At 51.7% G+C, this 23,852-nt stretch overlaps 1 protein-coding gene across 1 annotated transcript; it reads right to left on the bottom strand.

Moving 5' to 3' along the window:
* Window positions 1–639: 639 nt before the first annotated feature.
* On the bottom strand, window positions 640–19,598 carry Ramp3 (receptor activity modifying protein 3). The gene is made up of 3 exons (XM_021648223.2): window positions 19,448–19,598; window positions 3,263–3,395; window positions 640–1,606 (listed from the first exon to the last, which is right to left on the bottom strand). Exons 1-3 carry the CDS (start codon window positions 19,500–19,502, stop codon window positions 1,351–1,353), a joined length of 444 nt encoding a protein of 147 aa, XP_021503898.1. The 5' UTR covers window positions 19,503–19,598; the 3' UTR covers window positions 640–1,350.
* Between the last annotated feature and the right edge of the window lie 4,254 nt (window positions 19,599–23,852).

Below are 23,852 nucleotides of genomic sequence, written 5' to 3'. Positions count from 1 at the left end.
ATCCACTGGTTATCTCGCCTAGCAGATAGCATCTTATCTCAGGGGTGCTACTCAAGCGGCAGGAGGCCTGCCAGGAGCCGCAAAGCTGATTCACATTCACATGGCAAGCTTCCACGCCCTTGCCTTCTTCAAAAACATGGAACGCTGCTAGATCTTGTCCCTTGCTGCCCTTGTGGCATAGGCTCAGCCCGACTGACAGTCTTGCAATCCCATGATATCCACAGGAGGTCTTTAGGGCCAGGACCTGGGTATGATAGGGAGACAGAGCCTCCAAGGCACGGGAACTTTGGGATTTTCCCAGCCCCCACTCTAGCCTGAGGACAAAGAGGTCAGCGGCCAATACCCAATGATGCAGGTCCTCCAGCTGGGACACAGATGCAGTCTGAAATGGCATAGCACCACCTACTGACCAGCATCTGGCTGGCTATATCTGGCCAGGGCTTCTCCACCCCCCACCCCCCACCCCTGCAAACCCACAGGCAAGACCTCTGGCAAAAGCAGAAAAGGGAAGAAGAGAGGTGTTCATGCAGAGCATTCGGACCCTCTCCTGTTAGGCTAAGTCCCCTGTGACATTACTCTGAGCACTTGAGAGACCACCCCCCAGCTAACCCTGAGCACCCTGAAATAAAACAAGAAATACCAGATGTAAGGAGACTCTTTAATCAAAAGGAACAGACATCAACAGACAGAACCCTTGAGCACACGCTACTCAGAGCATACCTTACTCCTGGGAACCCCCTCAAAAAGGAGGCTCACACCACACCAGCAGGGTAGGTGTCTCTGAAGGGCTGACCAAGCCCCAGCTCCAGCCCACACTGGAGACAGAATCACAATGGATCAGAGCGAGGACAGGCAGAACTGCAGGTCAGGTGGCTCTTAATGACTCCATCCCTCACTCTCCAGGCTAGCCTTCATGTCCAACAGAGGATATACTCAGTCTCCTGAACTAAAGGGCTCAGGATTCCATCTTCCAGATGGCCTTGCCTGCCCTCTCTGCCCAAGTGTATCAGGGGTCAGGGTCAGGGCTAGAAACAGGTCAGGACCTGGGCTGGGGTTGGCTTGAGAGTGGGGAGCCCAGCTTGGGGAGTGTGGGGCTCAGCAACAGATGATTTCGACACCTCGTACACAAACTTGAGCTTTGTCACTTTCTTCCCAGAAAGAGTGCTTTACTCTTTCTGGGAGGCAGCAGGCTGGACAGCAAAGGCCACATCAGCCTGGGCAGGAGGACTCTGCCGTGACCAGGCAAGATGTGGCCAAAGCAGACCAGACAGAGGCAGTGTCCACCAGCTTTCAAAAGCCCTGGCAACATTCTTCAGGCTTGCCAGGCCTGGCCTTCCATCCGTCAGACGCTCAGAGCAGCCGGTCGGTGCGCTTGCTGCGCCACACCACCAGGCCAGCCATAGCCACCGTCAGCAGGACTGGCACGGTGATCAGTGGGATGAGCACCTCGTCTGGGGGATCCTCCCAGTGGGTCCTGTCCACGGTGCAGTTGGAAAAGAACTGCCTGTGGATGCCGGTAATGAAGCTCTGGGCCAGCGGGTTGGGCCAGTAGCAGCCCACGATGCGGGTCTCTAACTCCGTGCAATTAGTGAAGCTTTCGTAGTACCTGCAGAGGTAGAAGGTGAGACTGCAGCTCTCCAACACCCCTCACACCGGCCCCACCCCGGGACCCAACAGACGGGCAGGGAATGGCCAGGGCTCAGTCCCACTTGGCCACCAACCGAAACAGTGGCCTCAGTAGTCACTTCCAACTAGATCATCTGTACCTGTGGCTTTTTCCTACATATGTGACCATCACCTCCTCCCTTGAAACTATAAGCTCCCAGGCCCATGATGTCTTGCTGAGCTACAAACCTCCTCAACACCATACAAGTCTCCCTGAAAGACATGGAGTCTGGGGCCCATGGCCACATGGATCTGTAAGGCCCTCATCATCAGGGCATCCTGAGAAAAGAGCCTGCCTGAGGCCAGGGCCAGCTTCCTCCCAACCAAACCAATCTGCTTTCCCACACCAGGTAACCCTATGAGCTCTGGCCTCTGCCTATCTGCTCCTGCAGAGATGCCCCTCTGCCCCCTCTAATGGGATGTAAGGGAACTGCTCATATGAGCAAATATGGGACAAGCTCCCGACTCTCAGAAGGCCTCTTGTGATGGACCTCATCTACCCTACCAGACTGTCATTGGTTCTCTAGGCTGGCCAAGGGCTACAGCTCCCAGGATCCAGAGTTCAGCCTGGTGTGTATAAGGATTTCCAAGTAGCCCCCTAGTCCTGGATGCAGTGAGCAGCCTCTGGAGGTGCTGATCTCCCTGCCACTGGGGTCTTTCAGGCTGAGTTCACCCAAGAGGTTCTGGAGGAAGCTGAGAGGATGGATGTCTGCCCAAGGCTAGCAGCTCTGCCCAGGATGGCAGTTTCCCAGGCCTGTTCAGATGAAAGACAAACACAGGAGAAAGAGGATCCTGACCCAGTGTCCCATGGGGTCAGGACAGGGGCCCACCTCCTCCTTCCTGTGCTATTCCAGGAAGGAGTGGGGGCCTGCCCATTAACAGGAAGGAGCTACTTCCAACAAGCAGCTTCAAAAACATCATCGCAACTTGAATTGCCAGAAGCATCAGAATAAGGATGAAAAGCAGGAGGGACAGACTACCAGGGTCCCAAGTCCGCTGTGTCCACTCCTCCTCCTGGGCAGGGCCCTGGAGCCTTGAGCATCATTCATCCAGATTCCTGACTGAACCGTAGATTCCTACTGTAGGCTGGTTCTCAAAGCTTAAACCACATACCTGTGGCCCCCCAGGTAAACTTTACAAGAAAGCCACAGATTCGGAGGCCCAGAATCCTTGTCCAGATACAGAGGCCCCCTGGGCTTCAGTCTTGATACAGCCCTGGAGATACCCTGGTTCTCACGGCATCTGGGACAGGGAGTCATAAAGACCCAAAAGAATCCTTTTGTTCCCAAAAGGCCCCCTCCTCTGTGTGTGTTGAGAACCATATGTTGCGACTCCCACGTTTCCAAGGCCTTTCCACGGAGCTGCCAGAAGTACCACCCACCACAGGTGTCCTCACAGCTCCACCTGGCTAAGCCAGGCAGCCGGAGCCCCTGCCGCCCAGGAGCCCCTGCTGCCCAGGGCAGTTGACAGACAGAGCGAGGTGGGGGCCGAGGGAGGTCTGTGGGTGAGTGTGCCCAGGACCATGTATGGGAGGGGCCAAGGGACGAGGCTAGGCCAGAAGCCCAGTGTCCGGTCCCGCGGTCAGCGGGGCACTCACACGATGAATTCGGACAGGTTGCACCACTTCCAGACGTCCATCCTGTGCATCCTGTCAGCGAAGGCCTTCCCACAGCGGGGCAGCCTCTCCAGCATCCCGGTCTCATTGCAGCCACACACTTGGGCACACTCACCTAGAAGGGACAACGGTGAGAAGGGGGATGTCCAGGCAACTCCGGCAAACACAGCCCCCCAGCAGAGGTAAGCACAGCCCCGCCCTATACCACTGATGTAAACACACACACACACACACACACACACACACACACACACATACACGCTGATGTAAGCACAGCCCCCATCCCCCACCCCGCTGATGTGCCATCACAGGCCACAGCCCCCCCTCAACCCTGTCCCTGGGGTGAAACAAGTATGCCTCCATTTGACCACAGCAGTAACACAAGGAAAAAGCCATGGGGAAGCCCTGGGCCAGAGTCCTCAGGAGTGGGCAGAGGTCCTGGGCATATCCAGGAGGCCACAACTCAACTCAGCTCGGGATGCCTGAGGAAGGCCTAAGGAAGGTCTCAGCTGGCACAGACCTCCCGCCCTGTCGTAACCCGCTTTGATCCCGGGAGCCTGAGGCTCCAACCTGCCGGCCATCTCCTCCAGCTCACACCTCCGTTCTGTATGCATGCTCCCAGGCGGACCAGAAGTGTCTCACTTCCCGCCGTCTCGTTCTCCAGATCTCACTCCATATCATTTCCAGGTGGCATAACCACTGCCTCTGAACCTCCTTCACCTCTGGGAGCCCTCATTCTGCTTCCATCACATAACCAACGGAAAAACAGCTCTGTGGGGCTCGGAGAGTGTGCATAGCCCTGCCAACTGTATACTGTATACCTGCTGTGTCTCCAAGAGCCTTACAGCCTTACTGTCTATGTCTGGATGTATGTGTCCGTGTGTGTGTGTGTGTGTGTGTGTGTGTGTGTGTGTGTGTATCCATGCATGTCTATATATGTTCATGTGTATGTGTGCAGCCATGTGTGTATATATGTCCATGTGTGTGGGTGTATGTGTGTGTCCATGCATCTCTATATGTGTCTGTGTGTCTATATGTGTGTCCATTTGTGTCTGCGTGTATGTATGTGTCCATGTGTCTCTATGTGTCTGAATGTGTGTATGTGTATGCCCATGTGTGTCTATATGTGAGTGTATGTGTTTGTGTATGTGTGTGTGTCCATTTGTGTTTATATGTCTGTATGTGGATTATGTATATGTGTGTGTGCATCCATGCATGTCTCTCTGTGTACATGTGTGTGTGTAGATGTTCTGGGAAGGTATACAGTCCTGCTGTCCACATCCTGGGGTGTGGTATATGGCACAGTTCTCTGTATCCTAGAAGCCCAGTGAAGGGCTGGAGGAGACAGGAGAGAAGCTGCTGCTTAGACTGGGCTAGACTTGGCTACACCAATTATCAGCTCAGCCTCGCCTTCCCCATCTCTCAAAGAGGCTCTCAAGCCGGCCCACTTCAGCCATGTTTACGTTTTATTGCAGGGGTGGCAAATGCTTGCTCATTTCCCTCCTTTAGTAAAAGCCTGTGGGATCAGCGGGTGCGTGGAACATTCTCAGAGGGCAGCCACGCCTATCAGGGGATCCACGTGTAGTCCACACTGGTCACTGAGAGGTGGGCTAGTCAAAGCACCTAGGGAAACAGTGGTCCAGACCTAAGCACTTTCAGGTTTCAGAAGGGAAGCCACAGCCCTCTGAATCCTCAGAGAGAAGCCCCAAGAGGCCCAAGGTTCAGCCCACCCCAACCATGACAGGAAGCCTGGGGATCTGGCTCAGGGCAGGCTCCGCGGCCCACCCTGTGGCTGGCCCTGAGACCACACACTATTCTTCTAGGAGCAGATGAATGACAGGAATAAATGAGGTGAGACTCTGCAGAGAGCAAGGGGGAGGCCTCTGTCGTCCACCTCGGCATTCACTGGTAAAGGGCCACACGCCTACCGAAGGCAGAGCTGCTCCCCCAGGGAACACGAGTAACCATGCTGCCTGGAAGGCAGAGAAAAGGACGCAGAAGGTCCTCCCAGCTGCCTGCAACCTGGGTGCCCACGCTCAGGATGCCTTTTCCTTCTGAGCCTGCCCAAACCTACACCTCAGGGCCCAGGCTGACCACCCTGGGTGTCACCAGGGCTTCTCACCAGTGGGGCAGGACGAGGACCCAATGTGTGCATGCTCATCCCTGACTCTGACACCCAGAAGCCCCAGGGAACCTGTGATAACAGGAGGAGAGGGCTCCAAAGCCCGGCTCTGCACTGGAGCCCCACTAAGGGGGTCAGAGGGTGACCACATTTCCCCAGGACAGCCCCCCACACATAGGCCTCAGCACCCCACCCCTCCCATCACTCCACGGTCTCCTGAGCCTTCAGCCTGCTTTCTTGTCCTTTCCCACTCACCTGTCCACTGTGGAGCTGGCTCATCTGAGAACTCGAAACATGGCACCCAGGGCCTAGCCTCTGGCTGAGTCCCGCATACTTAGTGTCCTGCTGTCTCTTATCCACCTGTACCACAGGACCCTGTCCAGCCCCACTAAGTCTACCTATAAAGATGAGGGCCCGCTGTCCCTGCAACACATTTCACTTTTTATTGTGTGTATGTGTGAGTGTTTTGCCTGCATGTACTGTTTCTGTACCATGTGTGTGCAGTGCCCACAGAGACAAGAAAAGACTTATCAGAACTTCTGGAATTAGAGGTACAGATTGTGAGGCACCATGTGGATGCTGGCAACTGGGCCCAGAACCTCTTCAAGAGCAGCCAGTGAGTTTTGTTTTGTTTTATTTTATTTGAGACAGGGTTTCTCTATAGAACCTTGGTTGTTCTGGACTTGCTTTGTAGACCAGGCTGGCCTCGAACTCACAGAGATCCGCCTGCCTCTGCCTCTCAAGTGCCAGGATTAAAGGCCTGCGCAACCACACCCAGTACAGCCAATGCTCTTAACTGCTGAGCCAACTCTCCAGCTCCCCCGCCACACACACAGGCTTAGCAAAAGACTGAGCACTTGTGTGGAGAGCTGAGCTGGGCACTTAGAAAGGAAGCAGAAAAGGAGTCTGCTTCTATCTGTGGGGGTGTGGCCATCCAGGGTGCACGAAAGAAACACAGATCTGAAAGGGAAGAAACTGAGGCCGGGCTGTGACAGGTAGGGCAAGCCTGACCTGCAGGGTGTGTGAGAGCTCTGCAGGCAGGCAATCACGGTCACAAGTCCCCGCTCTGGTGGCAGGAGATGGGACAGCCAGAGCTACTTCCAGGCCACAGCAGGGCCTGATGCAAAAGCTGAGGGCTTCAGGAGCAGGCAGGCCCTGACAGGGTGATCCAGGTTGATATAAGTTGTCCAGGTGGCAGGCAGGACTTTGAGCAGGAAGAAGATAAGGCCAGGCATCCAAAGCTCTCTGGCATGGGAGAATGCCAGTGAAGGAAATGGTTGTCTCTGGCCTCACAGAAGCTCAAGGGGGGCCCTGACATCCTGCCCCTGACAGATCCTACCCAAAGTCACACAGCTTGGAATGAGGAATTATAAAGCCAAAGGCTGGACATTGGGCAACACTGAACCATGGGTTGATTTTGCCCTCAAAGTATCTGCACAGCCTAGAAACACCACGGGTGGATGAAGTCCAGACTGAGGTGCAGAGGAAGGCTGTGAGTAGATGGACACTCTGTCAAAAATTAACCAGAAAGAGCTGCGCCCCCAGCATGCTGACAGTGATTCCATCTAGGCCCTGGGCAGGGCAGGGGGAGCTAGTCTAAACTCACATAAATCCAGTCAATCCAGAAAAACCCCAAGTTACATCCCTGCAGAAGGTGACCTCAAACAGGCATGCCAGAGCAGAGGCAAAGCCAGGCCCTCTGGGAAGATACGCCATAATGGCAGCCCTCATAAGACCTTCCATCAAGGATCATCCTGAGTGAGCTGTCTCAGAAGCAGAAAGACACACACGGTATATACTCACTCGTATAGACATACAACATAGGATAAACCTACTAAAATCTGTACATCTACAGAAACTAATCAAGAGAGAGGACCCTGACTAAATTGCTCAATCCCCATCCTGAAAGGCAAAGAGGAAGGACATCAGAAGAAGAAGAAAACAAGAAACAAGCTAGAAACCCGCCATGGAGGGCCTCTGAAATGCTCTGCCCTGCAGACTATCAAAGCAGATGCTGAGACTTATGGCCAACTGTTGGGCAGTGTGCATGGAATCTTATGTAAGAAGTGGGAAATAGTAAGATCTGGAGTGGACAGGAACTCCACAAGGAGAGCAACAGAACCAGAAAATTTGAACACAGGGGTCTTCCCAGAGACTCATGCTCCAACCAAGTACCATGCATAGAGATAACCTAGAACCCCTGCACAGATGTAGCCCATGGCAGTTTAGTGTCCAAGTGGGTTACATAGTAATGGGAAGAGGAACTGCCTCTGACATAATCTGATTGGCCTGCTCTTTGATCACCTCCCCCTGAGGGGGGAGCAGCCTTACCAGGCCACAGAAGACGACAATGCAGCCACTCTTGATGAGATCTGCTAGACTAAGATCAGAAGGAAGGAGAGGAGGACCTCCCCTATCAGTGGACTTGGGGAGGGGCATGTGTGAAGAAGGGGGTGGGAGGGTGGGATTAGCAGGGGAGGAAGGAAGGGTTTATGGGGGATACAAAGTGAATAAAGTGTAATTAATAAAAATTTAAAAAATTAAAAAAAAATAAGACCTTCCATCATCTATCATCCAAGGAAGTTGGGTGGCTCACAGTCAGCCTCAGTACAAAGGGCCACCAAGGAGAGTGGCACACACCAAAAAGAGAAGAGGGGCTGGGAAGACAGCTCAGTAGCAAAGCACTTGCATGAAGACCTGAGTTGGGGTCCCCAGAACACATGCAAAAAGCCAAGCAGTCATGGCAGCTGCCTGTAATCCCAGAACTCAAGAAGCAAGGACAGCAGAGTCCAAGCTACACTAGCTGGGACTGAAGAGTGCTGGCTTCAATGACAGTCACATTTCACCTAAAGAAAGCAGAGAGTGACCAAGGAGGACATGTGTGCGTGTTCACACGTGCACACACACAAGGAGAACACTGTTCAGGAAAACCTTACATCTTGGAACAGTGAGTCTGTGACACTGAAGTTACAAACTGTTCCCTCCTGCCCTAGCTCCAATCATAGAGGCTCTACCCCAGGCAACCTCAAAGGGGACAATTACTCCCTCCAGCACCAGCTTCCAGTCTGGCCTACAGTGCCTCCAACACCCACCCTGAGGAACAGAGACATCTCACTCCCTGAGCCACATGCTCTAAGAACTCTGTCCATTTGGGGCAATGAGTCCTGGAAGACAGAGGCTCCTTCCCTACCCAACCCCCACTTCTTCAGAGACTAGGCCAAAACATGGCCAGCCAATAATACCGTTTTTCCACTGAGCTTGCACATAGGGAAGAGGCTCTACATTGAGAGAAGGCCAAGGGTTCCAGGAGCTGCAGTCCCCTCTGCCAATGTCTGCTCCCAGGCCAGAGAGGCCTCTCTGGTAGAATCAGGCCACTGAAACCTCAGCATCCAAGAGAATAACACTGAGATCCCACCTAGGGGCAGAGGCATGCTGTTAGGACACAGAAATCGCCACAGATTTGGCAATGGAGATGGTTACAACATGGGACAGAGCAGATGCCCAAACCAAAGGTGTCAAAGACAATGGAACCCCACTGATAAGCAAGAAGTGAGTCAATGGATGGCTCAGCCAGTAAAGGCACTTGCCCTCAAGCCCAACAAGCTAAGTTCAATTCCCTAGATCCATGTGGTAGACTGATCCAGAGAACTGACTTCTGCAAGTTGTCCTCTGACCTCCAAACATGTACTGTAGTACACAAACCTACTCATGCAAGATGATAGATAGATGATAGATAGATAAACAGAGGATGACAGACAGATAATAGATGATTGATAGATGATAGATACATAGAAAGATAGATAGACAGAAGATAGATGGAAGATAAATAGATGATAAATATTTAGATAGATAGATAGATAGATAGATAGATAGATAGATAGATAGATAGATAGATGATAAATAGATAGATGATAGATATCTGGATAGACAGGTAGATAGATAGATAGATAGATAGATAGATAGATAGATAGATAGATAGATAGATAGATAGACAGATGAGTGTAAAGACTTTTAAAAAGAAGGGCAACTAGTAACATAATTTCATATAGAGGACAAGAAAGCCACCAAGAGGAGCAGAGTCAGATTCCCATTCATCCCTGAAGGTCCCCAGCCTCACCCACTCTAGCGTCAGGGGAGCAGGTGTGAGGAAGATGGGAAATGCTCCGTGAGCCACTTGGCCTTACTAGCTCAGTGAGATCAAGCACTGCCTCAAACTACACATTACCTGATCCGTGAGCCATCACACTCAAGGCAGAATCCTCGACAACCCAGTTTACAATAAAATGTCATCCATCCCTGGTGGCCAGCCTCAGATATTGGACAAGATCTTGTCAATGAATGAACGAATGAATGAATGAGCCACAAGCTGGAGGGTGGGGGTGAATTCAAATTACTAAATCAAGAATGAAAGAGAGGCACAAGGTGGCACTCATCTGTAAAACCAGCACTCAAGAGACAGCGGCAGATTCTTGTGAGTTCTGAGCCAGCCTGGTCTATGCAGTGAGCGGCAGGCCACCCAGGGCTACAAAGTGAGACTCTGTCTCAGAGAGAGAGAGAGAGAGAGAGAGAGAGAGAAAGGATGAAAGAGAGAGCAATGGTGCATCACCATCCACCTTTCAAAACCAAATCATCATAAACAAATATTACAAAAACCCATGTGAGAACTGATGAATAGAGAAAACCTCCAGTAGGAAAGTGTTGTGGGTTAAATTGTGTCCCCTGGGGGGAGCCAGAGTATGTTGGCCTCTTGGCTCCATGCACCTCAGAATGTGGCCTTACTTGGAAAATAGGATCTTTGCAGAAGTGTGCAACATATAATGAGTCCATTTGGGTAGGCCCTGGTCTGTAAAAGAAGTATTCGCACAAAAAAAAAAGAGACACTGAAACACAGGGACAAACGCACAGAGGGAAAGTGACCTGAGATCACACTGGTCATAGGAAGGCAGAGGTAGAGATCAGAACACCACCACAGGGCAAGCAATGCTTGGGGTCAGCCACCAGAAGCCAGGCAGAGGCAATGAAAGAGCAGGTCCCCACTGAGGTTACAGAATTGTTAGGAGAGACTCCCATTGTGTCCAGTCACTTGGCTTATGATTCGCAGTGACAGCTGTAGGCCACTATTAAAGACACAAGCTACCGAAAGTCACTCAAGAAGAAGTGGGAACTCTGAGAAGAACCACAGTGGGTAACGGGGCTGACTGAGAAACTAAAACTTCTGAAAAATAACCCCAGGCCCAGAAGGCTGAACTGGAAAACTCTACCAAGCATTTAAAGAAGAATTAACAGAAATCCTCCATACTCCGCACACTCTCCAGATAATAGAAGAACAGGAAATCTTGGCTTCTCTGCTTCCCTCCTCATTCTGTCAGCCACTTTTCTCTTGATAGCAAATCCTAAAGTCATTCCTAGGAAGAAAGCCATACCTTAGGCCTACAGATGCAAAAATCTTTGATAAACACTAGCCATGTGAGTGCACACCTTATCTAAGGGGAGTTTCCCTAGAAATGCAAAGCTGGTTCAACATACAGAAACCAAGGCAGCAGAGCTGGGGGCAGGTGGCACACACCTGTAATCCCAGCACTTGGGGAGGCAGAGGCAGGCAAAGGATCTCTGATCTCTGTGAGTTCAAGGGCAGCCTGGTCTAGGACAGCCAAGGCAACACACAGAGAAACCCTGTCCCAAAAAAAAAAAAAAGAAGTGGAGGAGAGGGGAAGGGGGAAGAAAGGAGGAAGAGGGGGGAAGAGGGAGAAGAGGGAGGAGGGGGAGAAAGAAGAAGAAACCAGTGCAGTGTGCCAAGTTGGCAGACAGGAGATGAGGGGACCACGTGGCTCAGAAAAAAGCATTTGGAATAATATTTTGGAGATTAAAAAAAATAAACTGAAAGAGAATACAACTTCTTTGATACATGAAAGGCCATATAGGAAACTCTCAAAGTTAACACCACACTCAGTGGTAAAAGGCTGAAACATCTTCTCCTGAGACAAGAATGTCTATTTTTAGCTCAGAACTGGAAGTACAATCCAGAGCAGTGGGCAGGAAAGAAACAAAAGATCCAAACTGGAAAGGAAAAAATTTGAACTCACATATGAAATGGTCTTCAAAGGAGCCACACAAGAACGGCAAGTGTGACTCAAGTAGCTCTGCAGAGAGACAGGGACAAACCAGCACACAAGTTGTGTTGGGCTGGAGAGATGTCAGCAGTCAAAAGCACGGTATGCTCTTGCAGAGGGTCCAGGTCTGGTTCCCGACACCCATATGGTACTCACAACCACCTGTAACCCAGCTCCAGGAGGTCCGACACCCTCTTCTGGCCTCTCTGGCCACAGAGCATACAGATGGAGCACAAACACACATTCAGGCAAAACACTCCAGGCATTCCAGCATCCTCTGCAGACACCTGCACATACATGCACATACACACAAGTTTTAAAACAAGATAAATGTTTTAAAATATTGTTAAAGCATCACAGTGGCATGTGCCTATAATTCCAGAGTTGGAGAGACAGATACAGGAAGATCCCTCCCCCTGCCCCCCAGTGTTTCCAGCCAGCCGCTCTCACTAAACTTGCTCAGGGAGAGATCCTGTCTCAAAAAGTAAGGTGGAGAAACAATCAAGGGACAATTGATACAGCATGGCCTGGTGCTTTGTATTTAATCGTTAATTATTTTCCTCCCTGAGGTCTGCTTGCTGTCTCTGACAAGCAGGCTATCACGTACCCAAAATGGCGTTTTGTGAACATTGCCTCCCAAATTATCCCTGATTGGCTGAATAAAAGTGCCTACCTACTTGAGTAGGGCAGAAGTGGAGAGAGGCAGAGCTAAGGTTTCTGGGCTGGGAGGACAAAAGGATCACAGGAAGGAGAGAAAGGGGAGAGAGAGACAGGAGGAGAGAGCGGAGTGAAGATGGGTGAGCATGAACAAACAGCACATGGCCAGGTAGGCGCCTGCTCTGAGGATTGGCTGATTTGAGAAGAAGCCCAGATGAGAAACATATGCAAGGCCTTATGGCCATGGGGTTGGAAGTGGCCCAGCTAGGAATTATTAGAGCAATTAGCATGGGATGTCTGGCTGGAGAGTACAAGATAGCTTAGCGGGATGTGTAGTTTCTGCCCAGCCCCAGAGTTTAAGGCATATTAAAAACCTAACAGGTGTCTGTGTCTTTTATTGATATGGTAGCGGATTAAATGATAACCACTGTAATAATGATGAGTGATTAATAGTAAATATTAGTAACCCATTTTCTACAATGGACAATCAACATTAACCTTTAGCCTCCATATGTACCTGTCCACACACATACAGAATATGAAAAATAGAGTATCTGGCATCCAAACATGAGGACCTGAGTTTGGATCCTCAACACCCACATAAAAGCCTATCATGGGAAACCAGGCACCATGGTGCATGGCTTTGAACCCAGCACTTGGGAGACAAAGGCAGGCAGATCTTTGAGAGTTCAAGGCTAGCCTGGTCTACATAGTGAGTCCCAGGACAGCCAGAGCGAGAGAGAGAGAGAGAGAGAGAGAGAGAGAGAGAGAGAGAGAGCCTAGCATGGTATTGTGCACCTGTAACCCTAGCACGACAGCTGGGAAAGGGGAGTTTGTAGACATTGCTGGCCAACTAGTCTAGCCAGATGGTAAGTTCTGGTGTCAGTGAGAGACCATGCCTCAAAAAGACAAAGTAGAGAGCTGGAGAGATACCTTAGTAGTTAAGAACACTGCCTGTTCTTCCAGAGGACCTGGGTTTGATTCCCAGCACCCACATGATGGCTTACAACCCTTTATTATTCCAAGTCCATAAGTTATATTGGATAAGGGATACTTTGCAACAAATTGTATCTCCAAAGATAAAGAAGACCTTTAACAACTACCCTGGGTTGTGTTTGTTTGTTTGTTTGTTTGTTTTTTCAGTGTGTGTGTGTGTGTGTGTGTGTGTGTGTGTGTGTGTGTCAACTTGACACAAGCCAGGGTCACTTGGGAAGGGAAAGCCACAACTGAGAAAGTGCCTCCATTAGAGTGGTGTGCAAGCAAGCCTGTGGGGCATTTTCTCGACTGCTGTGGGAGGGTTCAGCCCACTGTGGGTGATGGCCCTGGGCAGGAGGTGGTCCTGGGTTATACGAGAAGGCAAACTGAGCCTGAGAGTCGGCCAGCAATCAGCATACCTTCATGATCTCTGCCTTGGTCCCTGCCTCCAGAGCCCTGCTATGAGGTCTTGCCCTGACCTCCCTTCATGCCACATAGATCCTCCCCTCCTTGAGTGCTTTTTGGTCATAGGGTGTTATCCCAGCAATAGAAACCTAGCTAAGACATAATAAAGAGCTCAGTTCAACAAGAGGATACAACAATTCCAAGTATTATCTGCCTACCAACAGCACCAAAATATACACACAAGAGGGACAATAATCTATGCTTTCTCCTAATTAATTCAAAAAAGAAATAGATTTTTATAAAGATTTTATTTTTATTTGTGTGTGTGTGTGTGTGTGTGTGTACCTATGTGTGCATGTGTGAGCATAGCTATGTGTCTAAGTACCCTCAGAGGCCAAACACAGGTCTCAGATCCTCTGGAGGCTGAACTCCAGGGCTTGTGAGCTGCCCCATGTAGGTGCTGGGAGTGGGATTCTGGTGCCCTGGAGGAGTAGGAAGCACTCTTAACTTCTAACTTTTGAGCCATCTCTCTGACTCCAGAAATAGATTTTTTAAAAAAATCAGGAAGATTTAGAAAATTCTGATGTTTTCATGGGTGTTTACTTTAAAACTGTCTGTTAAGATTTGAGCTGGGACAGTGGCAGCTCATGCCTTTAACCCCAGGGAAGCAGAGGCAGTAGCTCTCTAGGAGTTCAAGGGCCAGCCTGATCTACAGAGCAAGCTCCAGGACAGCCAACACTACACAGAGACACCCTGTCTTGAAAAACCAAAAAAAAAAAAAAAAAAAAAAAAAAGAAAGAAAAAAGAAAAAGAAAAAGAAAGAAAGAAAAGAAAAGGACAGGGAGAGGGAGAGAGAAGGAGTTGATACCACTGGGCCCCAGTTTCCTGTCCTCTGCTCCCCAACACTGCTGTAGGCTCTGTGCATCTCAGGATGCTGGCAGCGAGTCCTGCTCTAACATAACTCTAGGCCCTCTGAAGGGGATAATTGCACAGGGTGCCCTGCTTTATCTGTCACTGGGCTTGACACCGTCCAAAACCAACCTGGAGGAAATGGCTTATTTTAGCCCACAGGTTCATCATCGACGGAAGGCCCAGCAGGAAGGAACCTACGGCCTGCTGCCCAAGCTACCTCGCTCACACAAACCAGGCCCACCTACCTAAGGGTGGGACCGTGCTCAGTGGGCTGCGGTCTCCTCCACCAATCAGAAATCAAGACAGGCCGATCTGAGGGAAGCAGTTCCTCTCAGCCGAGGGTCCTCCTTCCCAGTTGTGTCAAGCTGACAGCCAAGACTGGCCGCCACAGAGAGAAAGCCTCTTGAAGGTGAGGCAGCGATATTCCTGACATAAGTAGGGCCACCATAAAACGAGGCCAAGGGATCTAAGCCCAACCCCTTCTTACGTAATGCTATCTCTCGGGGTAATCACAGAACAGCTGACTGAGCTGCACACTAGACCCTCTCAAGTCAAGCCCAGGACTACTGCATGGCTGAAGTGAGGCCCCAAAAGGCCCTGTTTGTTAAAACCCCCAAAGCGTCTACTCTGATGTACACACCAGGCTGAAAATGAACTGGAGACAGTGAGGGTGAAATTGGGTGTGCAGGCCATTGCCCAGAGGCCTCATGCCATGCTTGTACCCCACCCACATACTTGGGCTAACCTCTGCCCAGCTCCAGAAGAGGCCCCATCTGCAGTCTGAGGACCACGACGCAGGAGTAAGGCAGAGGGCAGCAGGCAGCAACCACCTGCTGCTCACTTAGGCCTCGTACACCTGACTACTGAGCTCACTGTCTCTGGTCCTATGACTCTTCACCTTCCTCAGACACTCTCAAGAAAGCATTACTCTTCTTGCCCCCTCCCTGAGATGGAGACCAAGGTCCAGAAGTAAAGCTACGTACCCAGGACCAAACCCACAGTGAGCACGCGAGCCAGGGATGCCTCAGGTGGCAGCTGCACCTGCCACCCCTGATAGTGCCGAGGTGTGAAAGCGGCCCTGGTCCCGGCCAGGAGAGGACCTTAGGCACTGTATGCAGAAGGATGATGGAGAAGACATACTGTGCTCCTTCCCCTTCAGGCCTCCTTGTTCCATTAGCATCCCGCATTCCACAGACAGGCTCCCGACCCTGGACTCTCAAAGTCTACTTGCTGCTTAGGACATGTAGCTCTTATCTTCATTCCCAGATCTGGCTTCATCGGTCCCTCGTGGGAGCCGCTCAGGATTCTAGCATAGGTACTGACCTCCACCCGACATCTGAATATATGTCATCCAGGCAAGTCGCCCACTCTTGCCCTCCTGGACGTGGACCTGAAACGGCCCCCTCAGCCTGCCCTGAGGACAGCTGCCAGATCACCAAGGCCTCCTCCCCTCTCCCTCTCCCTCTCCCCCACCTCCTCCTCTTTTCTCTCCCTTTCCTTCTCCAGCTCTGTTCAGAACAGGTTTGCTCAGCCCTTCCTCCATGGTTTGACCAACCTCAGCTGAGTGAACCCAACCAACTAAAAAGAAGAGGGGGGAAGTCCATCACAGCACACCTGTCTCCCGGCTCTGCCTTGAAGCTCAGTTTTCCACATGTTCCAGCGTTTTGATGTCCCTAGAAGTATTGCATGCCCCAGAACTTCCTCGTGCCCCAGAAATTCCACCCCACCAGAACCTGTGTGCCCCAGATCTCTCTGTGCCCTGTAACATTCACATGCCCCAGAAGCTCCACACACCCTAAAAAATCTCCACATGCCCCAATCTCTGAAAATCTTAGTATCCCCAAGTACCCATATATACTGTGAGCTCTAGAATCTTTTTTAGTTTATTTATTTTTATTTTATGTACATTGGTGTTTGACTGCATGTTTGTCTATGTGAGGGTGTCAGGGGCCCTGGAACAGGAGTTACAGATAGTTGTGAGCTGCCATGTGGGTGCTGAGAATTGAGCCCGGGTCCTCTAGGAAGAGCAGCCAGTGCTCTTAACCACTGAGCCATCTCTCCAGCCCAAAACTGTAGAATCTTTGCCTGAATCCCTGTTTAGCGCTGAGCCCCTCTGGGCATGGCAGAGCAGAAGTCTGTCCCATGCAGTCGTGAGGTGGCATCCAGGCCTGCATGTCACCCTCAGGCAGATCTGCTGGCATAACTTCCTGCCTGAGGAGTGTTGTGAAAATGCTCTGGGCCCATGCTAGACAGGTACCTGTGGGCTACAGGCAGCACCCTCCCAGGGGACCCTGGTCTGTCACCATTTCTGATGCAAGACAAAGCCTAACGGGCTTCCAGCACACCCCTCAACACACCCAAAGTAACACCAACCCCCTGGAACACCATGAAAGCAGGGCACTGCCACTCCAGCTACCAGCTCGTCTGTAAAGCTCTCAGGAACTGAATCGAAGCAGAAACCCATTCTGAACGGTTCCGTTCAGAAACAAAGAACCCTTCGGCCTCTGCGTCTTTTGTCTCGGTGACTTCCAGATGCTGAGATTTGATAAATAGCCGAACAGATGCATTTCCTAGAGAAAGGCCTTTTGTCGACAGTCATCTGGAAATGAAACCAGGCGCTCTCATCCTCCATGGAAATGAACACAGCCAGACTGAGGCCCAAAGGCCATGGTCAGCTGGCCTCGGGGGCGGCGGGAGGTCAGTTCTGTCCCACCGATGCTCAAGGCGGTTCTCTCCCTGCCCCTCCACCTCAGTTTCCCTCTCTGTCATGGAAGTGGGACAAATGACCTCCAAGGCAGCTCCAGTACTAAAAAGCCTATGGCTAAACCCCACCTCCTTCGAGACGGTGAGTTCCCAGCATTGCTGGCCACCCATCCTGCTCAGTATCAGTACAGAAGGTCACACAGTGGCAGGGCGCCATGACTGTAACTCATGATAAAAACCGTGGACCCATGCTCACATTCATGGACACACACGCACAGATCTTGGGGTGCTCTCTCTCCTCTCTCATGGTGTTTTCTCTCTCTCACACACACAGGCACATCCTCTGCTCTACCATGAGCGTTTGGCTCCACAGCACAAAGTGCCTGCCTTGAACTGAACTGAGCCAAGCCGACCAACACAGCAGTACCACACAGCTGTACCCATGCTGCCCCACCCCATGACAGACAAGGAAACTGAGGGAGGGGGAGGGGAGAACCGCCTTGCGCCTGCTGTAGTTAGGGAAACTGAGACTAAGGGCCTGTACGTGGGTCCCTGCTGGACTCCTCCTCCCAGAACCCTGAGTCTATCAAAGGTTCCTGTAGAGTCCTTTAGAGTTCCAAGGAAGCTCCCCTCCCCTCAAGCCCAGACCCTTCTTGTTTGGAAATGGTAGCCCTCCTGTGATGCTACTCTCTGCTCTAGGCAGCATAAAGACAGTTCCAGACATCAAGGTATCAACAAAGCATTGGCGGTGGCCAGGGTCCCCAGGAGCTAGGGAGCTCGGATCCTCCTTTCAGAAAGGACACAGAGCTCAGACCTCATCTTGGCCGGGCTGCATGGAACGGTCTTGGTCTGGCCAGACTCACACCAGCCAGGTCTGTGAGAAGGCTGAACTCGGCCTGCTGCTTAGAAGCCTGGCCCCTGGCCAGGACAGGGAGGACAGGGGAGACTACCAAAGTAGGATGGGAAAGTGGCCCTTGGGGACAGGATCCCTGGCAGACCGGAACCTAATGAGGCTTGCGCTCAGCGTCTGTCTTCCACACTGGAAACCGTCAGGAGACACAGTTTTCTTCAAATAAACTCAGGACCCTCCTTCCCCTAGAAACCAAAGTCCCCACCTGAGGAGCCTTGCATCGGAGGATTGCTGAAATCCCGAAACAGCACACTGACTTCGGGATGTGGCCACAGTCCCGGCCCTTCAACATAAAACTCTACCCCAGCCTAGGCACCCACTCATGAACACAAAAGAGCCCCACTCTGTACCCAGAGACCTCATCAAAGGGAGACAACTAATTGTTAAGTCTGGCCCATCCTTGTCCCAACTCCCAGGCCGAATCCCACATCGTCAACACTGAGGAAGATACTGCCAACAAGTCCAACTTTAGCTTACAGCTAAGGAGGCTGAGCCAGTTGGGTAGAGAAAGCATCCTAAAGGACCCAGGGACCACGGCCCTGGAGGACAGACCCCCAAACACCCTCCTGCCAACAGCTTTCCTCCCAGCTGGGGCCAGGCACTGGCCCGCACTAGCAGCACTTGGCAAGCTCTCTCACATCAAACCTTTACCCATGCACATAGGCACACATGCACACACAGGCACACAGACACAATCATGAACACACGTGTGCACACAAGCACACACACATACCTGTACAGGTACCCTCTTGTTTATCCTTTGGGTAACTCCTTCAGTAAAATACTTTTGTTTCTTTATTAGTATTTCCTTTTTGATAATATTTTTGTTCTTTGAAATGTTATGTATGTACACAACGTATTTTGATCAGATCCATCCCTACTCCCCTCCCCCCATCAAATTCCCCTTAATATGTCTCCCTACCAACTGTATGTCCCCCACACCCCCTTCCAAAACAAGCTTACTATTTATCCCATTTCTAATTTGTGAGACCAATGTTCCTCCCCGGGTCCTGTTTTCTGGCTGGAAAAGGATTGGGAATTCTAGCCACCCGCACCTGTGTGCCATATGCGCAGGGCAGGATGGGGGCCTCACTACTTCACCAGAGACCCTTCCCCAGGCCCAGGACATCGCAGAAGACCCTGTGTGAACCTTGCAGCCCAAGACCTTTTCCTTCAGCTCCTCTAAAGGTGGAGGAGCCGAGAAGACGCTCAGCAAAACCTGCAGGCTGAGCGGGAGTCAGTATGCATGCGTCCTTTCCAAACTCTGGTAAAAAAAGGAAGGCGCAGCCTAGGCTCTGCGTGGGAAGGTGAGAGTCCGTGTGGGTCCCAAGGCCCCGAGGAGATGGAGAGCCCCAAGCCAGATGTCTCCTTACCACAAAGAAGCAACAACAGCGGGAGAAGATGCAGCCGCTGTGCGGGGGTCCCCATGGCCAGCTAGGATGCACTCGGTTTGCAGCTACACTCAGAGGTAGGAGGCTTGGGGCGGGGCCAGGGCGGGGCCTCGGAGAGCCCCATCCCAGGCCACGCCCCTAACCCGGCCCTGGCTCTCTCGGAATCAAGAGGCGTAGCCTAGAATCCTCAGCGTTTCTCGGCAGGGCCAGGAGACTGAGGGACAAAGGATGTGTGCGGGAAGCGCTGAGGTCTGGAGCAGAACAGAGGAAGAGAAAGTGGAGTCGGGTCCGGAGACCCAGTGCAGGGTGGCGGGACTAGGAAAGAGGTTCTGACAGGAAGACGCCAGTTTCAGCGGGGGATGAGCTGGGTTCAGACTTTACAGTCAAACTGGAGAGCAAGCTGGGGATGTGGACAGGTTAGTAGAGGGGGTCAAGGAGAAGATAAACAAGTGGCTGGACTCGGAGAAGCCTGGGGTTCAGCCTTGCAGGAGGCCCGTGTCCCTAGGGAACTCCTGTAAGAGAGGTACATTAATTTAAGCAGAGACAAGTTTGAGAGCCCTGTCTTCCAGGGACAGGGAAGGGCGTGAAGTGGGTTGCTGACTGGACGGGAGGTGGGGAGCGTGTCCCGCCAGTCTGAGGTGGCGGGGAGGGGAGCACTGAAGGCGTGCACACAGGCAAACCCAGAAGCCAACGGAGAGCCTGTCAGTGACTGCAGCCTTCAAGCACCTGGAAAGTGTCACTTCCAGCCCCAGGACCTGGGAAGGTCCCCACCTGGGCAAGTGCTCCCCTCTCCAGGCAGGAGCTACTTCCCCCATCACTGAGCCCAGCTGACCTTTCCTGACCTAAAAAGGCTGAGACTGTATAACTTTCGTGAATCTTCACTGAGAGAGTTCTGGTCGGAGCCAGAATTGATTGAAGGGAGACTATGTATGAAAAGGGGGTGGGGAGGCTGACTGATTTAAGACCAGAGAGATGTTGCTGTGAAGAGCGCTTGCAGAGGGCCTGGGTTCGGTTCCCAGCACACAGATGGTGGTCATCTGTAACTCCGGCTCTGTGGAACCCAGTTCTCACCCTTCTGGCAAGGCAGAGCCTTTACCTTCCTTCTCAGCCCGTGGCCTCCCCAGGGCAGAGTCCACTACCTAGAGGTTGATTTAGCACAGGTTGTAAGGAACAGTCCCTGCAGAAGTCAGAACCACAGCACTTTTCAGCCTTCCTGACGCCATGCTCTTCCCATCCTCCTCCCTCCCGGTCCCCTGCCCTGCCGGGGCTGCACACGAGGCCCATCCACTCAGGGTCACAGGCTCCTCTTTCCCCACTTGTCCAGCTACTGCCATCCATTCTACACAATGCCCAGGTACTGACTCCAACAGTGTCAAGCAAGATACGCAGGACAGCCATGGCCAGGGACAGGCAGAGCCAGGCTGCTCTTGTCAGACCACGCACAGAGATCCTGTGACCTCAGGGATTTAGGGCTAAAAGACAGAATTCCCTCTCGGAAGACAACAGCCACTGTGGAGAAGCATCTGGGGGTGTGCCGTGGGGATGCATGGTGGGCACAGACTCCCATTGTTCTCCCACAGTATCCCGACTCCTGGCCTGGAACAGGCACCTCTGAGAGCTCTGAGCCCTCAAATCCAGTATCAGCGAGCACCGGAGAGGCCTAAGCTAGGCCTAAACAGCCTGGAGCCCTCTTTTATTTATTTATTGCTCAGTGCTTGGGATGGTTGGCTTCTTCTAGGGAAGACCCAAGCCATACATGGCAGCCCTGAGGCAGAAAGCTCACCCGATGATCCACATCTCCCAGGAACATGGGCAATGCCAAGCCACACTCTAGAGCAGGACGAGCTCCCCTGCCCAAGGGTCTGGGGCAGGGGAGGTGAAGAACCCTCTAGATGATGAAGACGGATCATCCCGGCAGAACAGCGGGCATGGGGAAGTGAAGCCTGGGCGCCTGGGGCAACACCCCTCAGCTGGTGCCTGAAGTCAGAGTGCTCATGGGTGGGTACCTGAAGTGGCAGAGATGCTGGCCATCTGCTGGGGACGGTGCTCTGAGGACGACAGTGTGTTAGCCAATGAAGAGTCAGCCCTGGAACTCTAATAGGCAGGGAGCTCCCGGAGCCATCCTGGGACAGGAGCTACCCCGTGGTTACTGTACCCCCTCGCATGCCTCTCAGCCTCCCAGTGAGGCCACGAAGGAGCCCAGCTGTTGATCTGAGCTGTCCTCCATCTACCACAGGAATGGCCGCCCTTCCCACACATGCTACGGACATCTATGTCCTCAGCTCACCGGGCTGAGCCCTCCTGGGCCCGCATCTTGTGCTCTAGGGTTCTCTCACACCGTCATCACTCACAATCCTTTAGAGCAGCATCCCAATTCAAGCCACCGTGCCCAGTCAATCACCTGCTTAGGGACGTCGCCTCTAAGGGAACACTGTGCTCAGAGAGCACCCCATTTCCATGGAAACGCATAGCATCTTCTCTGGCACTCTCCCTGGACCAGACACTCCTGCCATGCAGCTACACACACAAGCACGTGTGTACGCAGCTCTCACCCACATGTACACCTAATACACCCAGACACACATGCAATATGTGCTCACATGTACACACAAGCACACACATACAGTACACACACACCACGCACAAATACACACACACATACAAGACACATACACAAATCAAGCACACATACACTCACCACACATATCACACTACACACACACACACACACAGAGCATCAGAGATTGCGAAGTTTCCTTTCCGGTCTGACAAGTGGCTCAGAGACATGCCTGATGATTTGGCGCCCCCTGCTGGAATAACATTTAAACGACACGGCTTCTCATCAAAGATGACGTTGGTCTTGAGCTGACCACAGAAGAGGGAATGACAGAATTCATTCCATCCTGTAAGACCCTAGGGAGGGGCGAGAGCGATGATGGTTAAGAGCACTAAGCTGCCCTCGAGGAGAACCTGGGTTTCGTTCCCAGCTCGAAACAGTTCCAGTTCCAGGGGATCCAGCACCCCCTTTCGACCTCTCTAGACACCAGGCGTGTACATGTGGGAAAACGCTCATACCCACCAACGTCCGAACATCACAGGAGAGCGTTAGGAAGCGTATCCTTCCTGCCTGTCCCAGTTTGTAAACTTGACACCAACCTAGCCGAGCTAGGGAAGAGGGGATCTTAGCTGAGGAACTGGATTGCCTCGTCGGGGTGGCCTGTGAACATGCCGTTGGAGCATCTTCTTCTGACTGATGTGGAGGAGCCCGGCCTACCGTAAGCAATGCCACCCGTGGGCAGGTGGGCCTCCCTTACACAAGAATCAAGGCAATGAGCAAGCTAGCGAGCGTCGTTCCTCCGTGGTTTCTGCTTCCTGCTCCTGCTGGAGTTCCTCCCTTGGCATCTCTTGATGGTGGACTGTAAGCTTCTAAGATTAAATAAACCCTCCCTTCCCCCATGTTGCTCTTGGTCATGGCATTTATCACAGCTGCAGAAAAGCTAGCTCGGTCTCTACCATCCAAGTGCGCACACCCCCCCCATCAGCCAGCCGCTCTAGGAAGCACTATTCCAGTCTCTGGTTCTCTGAGAGTGTTATTTTACTCATGGTCACACCCCCAGTTCCATCCTTGCTACTGGAGCGGCAGAATCCCGTTCTCTTACGGCTGAATGCCAGTCTGTTGCATGGATGAACCGAGTTTTCCTTATCTCTGCATCGGTGATTGACCACCATAAAAGGTGGCCGGGAGGCATATAAACGCAAGCGCCCCCTTGTCTGACTGTTACCAGTTCTGCTGGATGGACCCAAGAGTGGGATCGCCGAATCACGTGATAGCTCTGGTTCTAGTTTGCTCAGGAACATCCAAGCATCTTTCCATGGCTGTTCTAGTTAGTTCACCTTCCCACAAACAGCGCATGGAAGTTCGTCCTCACACGCTAGCCAGCATCAGTTATTGAGGCTGTTTTCTTGGTAGGTTTTTGTTTATTTGTTTGTTCCTTGTGTTTTGTTTTTCAAAACACAGTTTCTCTGTGTAGCCTTGGCTGTCCTGGGCTCAATTTGTGGACCAGTCAGGCCTCAAACTCACAGAGATATGACTGCCTCTGCCTCCAGGGTGCTAGTATTAAAGGCACGTGCTACCTAGCCTGACTGTTTTTTGGATTTTTTTTTTTAAATCATTTAGAGTGTTGAGTGTTTTGACACTTTTCAGCTAATTGCCTAGCCTTTTTGAAAAAATGTAATCCATTCAAGTCACTTACCTATTTTGAAAGCATACTAATTGATGTTTGCTTTTCTTACACGTTCCTGAAATTAATTCTTTGTAGGATTAATAGGAAACATTTTCTCCTGTTTTCTGGATTGTCATTTTACACTAATTTCTTTTTTTTTTTTT

This window comes from Meriones unguiculatus, chromosome 12 (genome assembly GCF_030254825.1).
Source record: "Meriones unguiculatus strain TT.TT164.6M chromosome 12, Bangor_MerUng_6.1, whole genome shotgun sequence".
Lineage (NCBI taxonomy): Eukaryota > Metazoa > Chordata > Mammalia > Rodentia > Muridae > Meriones > Meriones unguiculatus.
This window is presented reverse-complemented; position numbering and strand designations above follow the sequence as displayed.

What these genes read in the sequence shown, in the direction of transcription:
- Ramp3 (XM_021648223.2), bottom strand. Translation starts at nt 19,502, where the DNA reads ATGGGGACCCCCGCACAGCGGCTGCATCTTCTCCCGCTGTTGTTGCTT. An exon ending in GCTGTTGTTGCTTCTTTGTG is followed by an intron (nt 3,396 to 19,447) that starts GTAAGGAGACAT and finishes TGTCCCTTCTAG; the next exon opens with GTGAGTGTGCCCAAGTGTGT. An exon ending in AACCTGTCCGAATTCATCGT is followed by an intron (nt 1,607 to 3,262) that starts GTGAGTGCCCCG and finishes CTACCTCTGCAG; the next exon opens with GTACTACGAAAGCTTCACTA.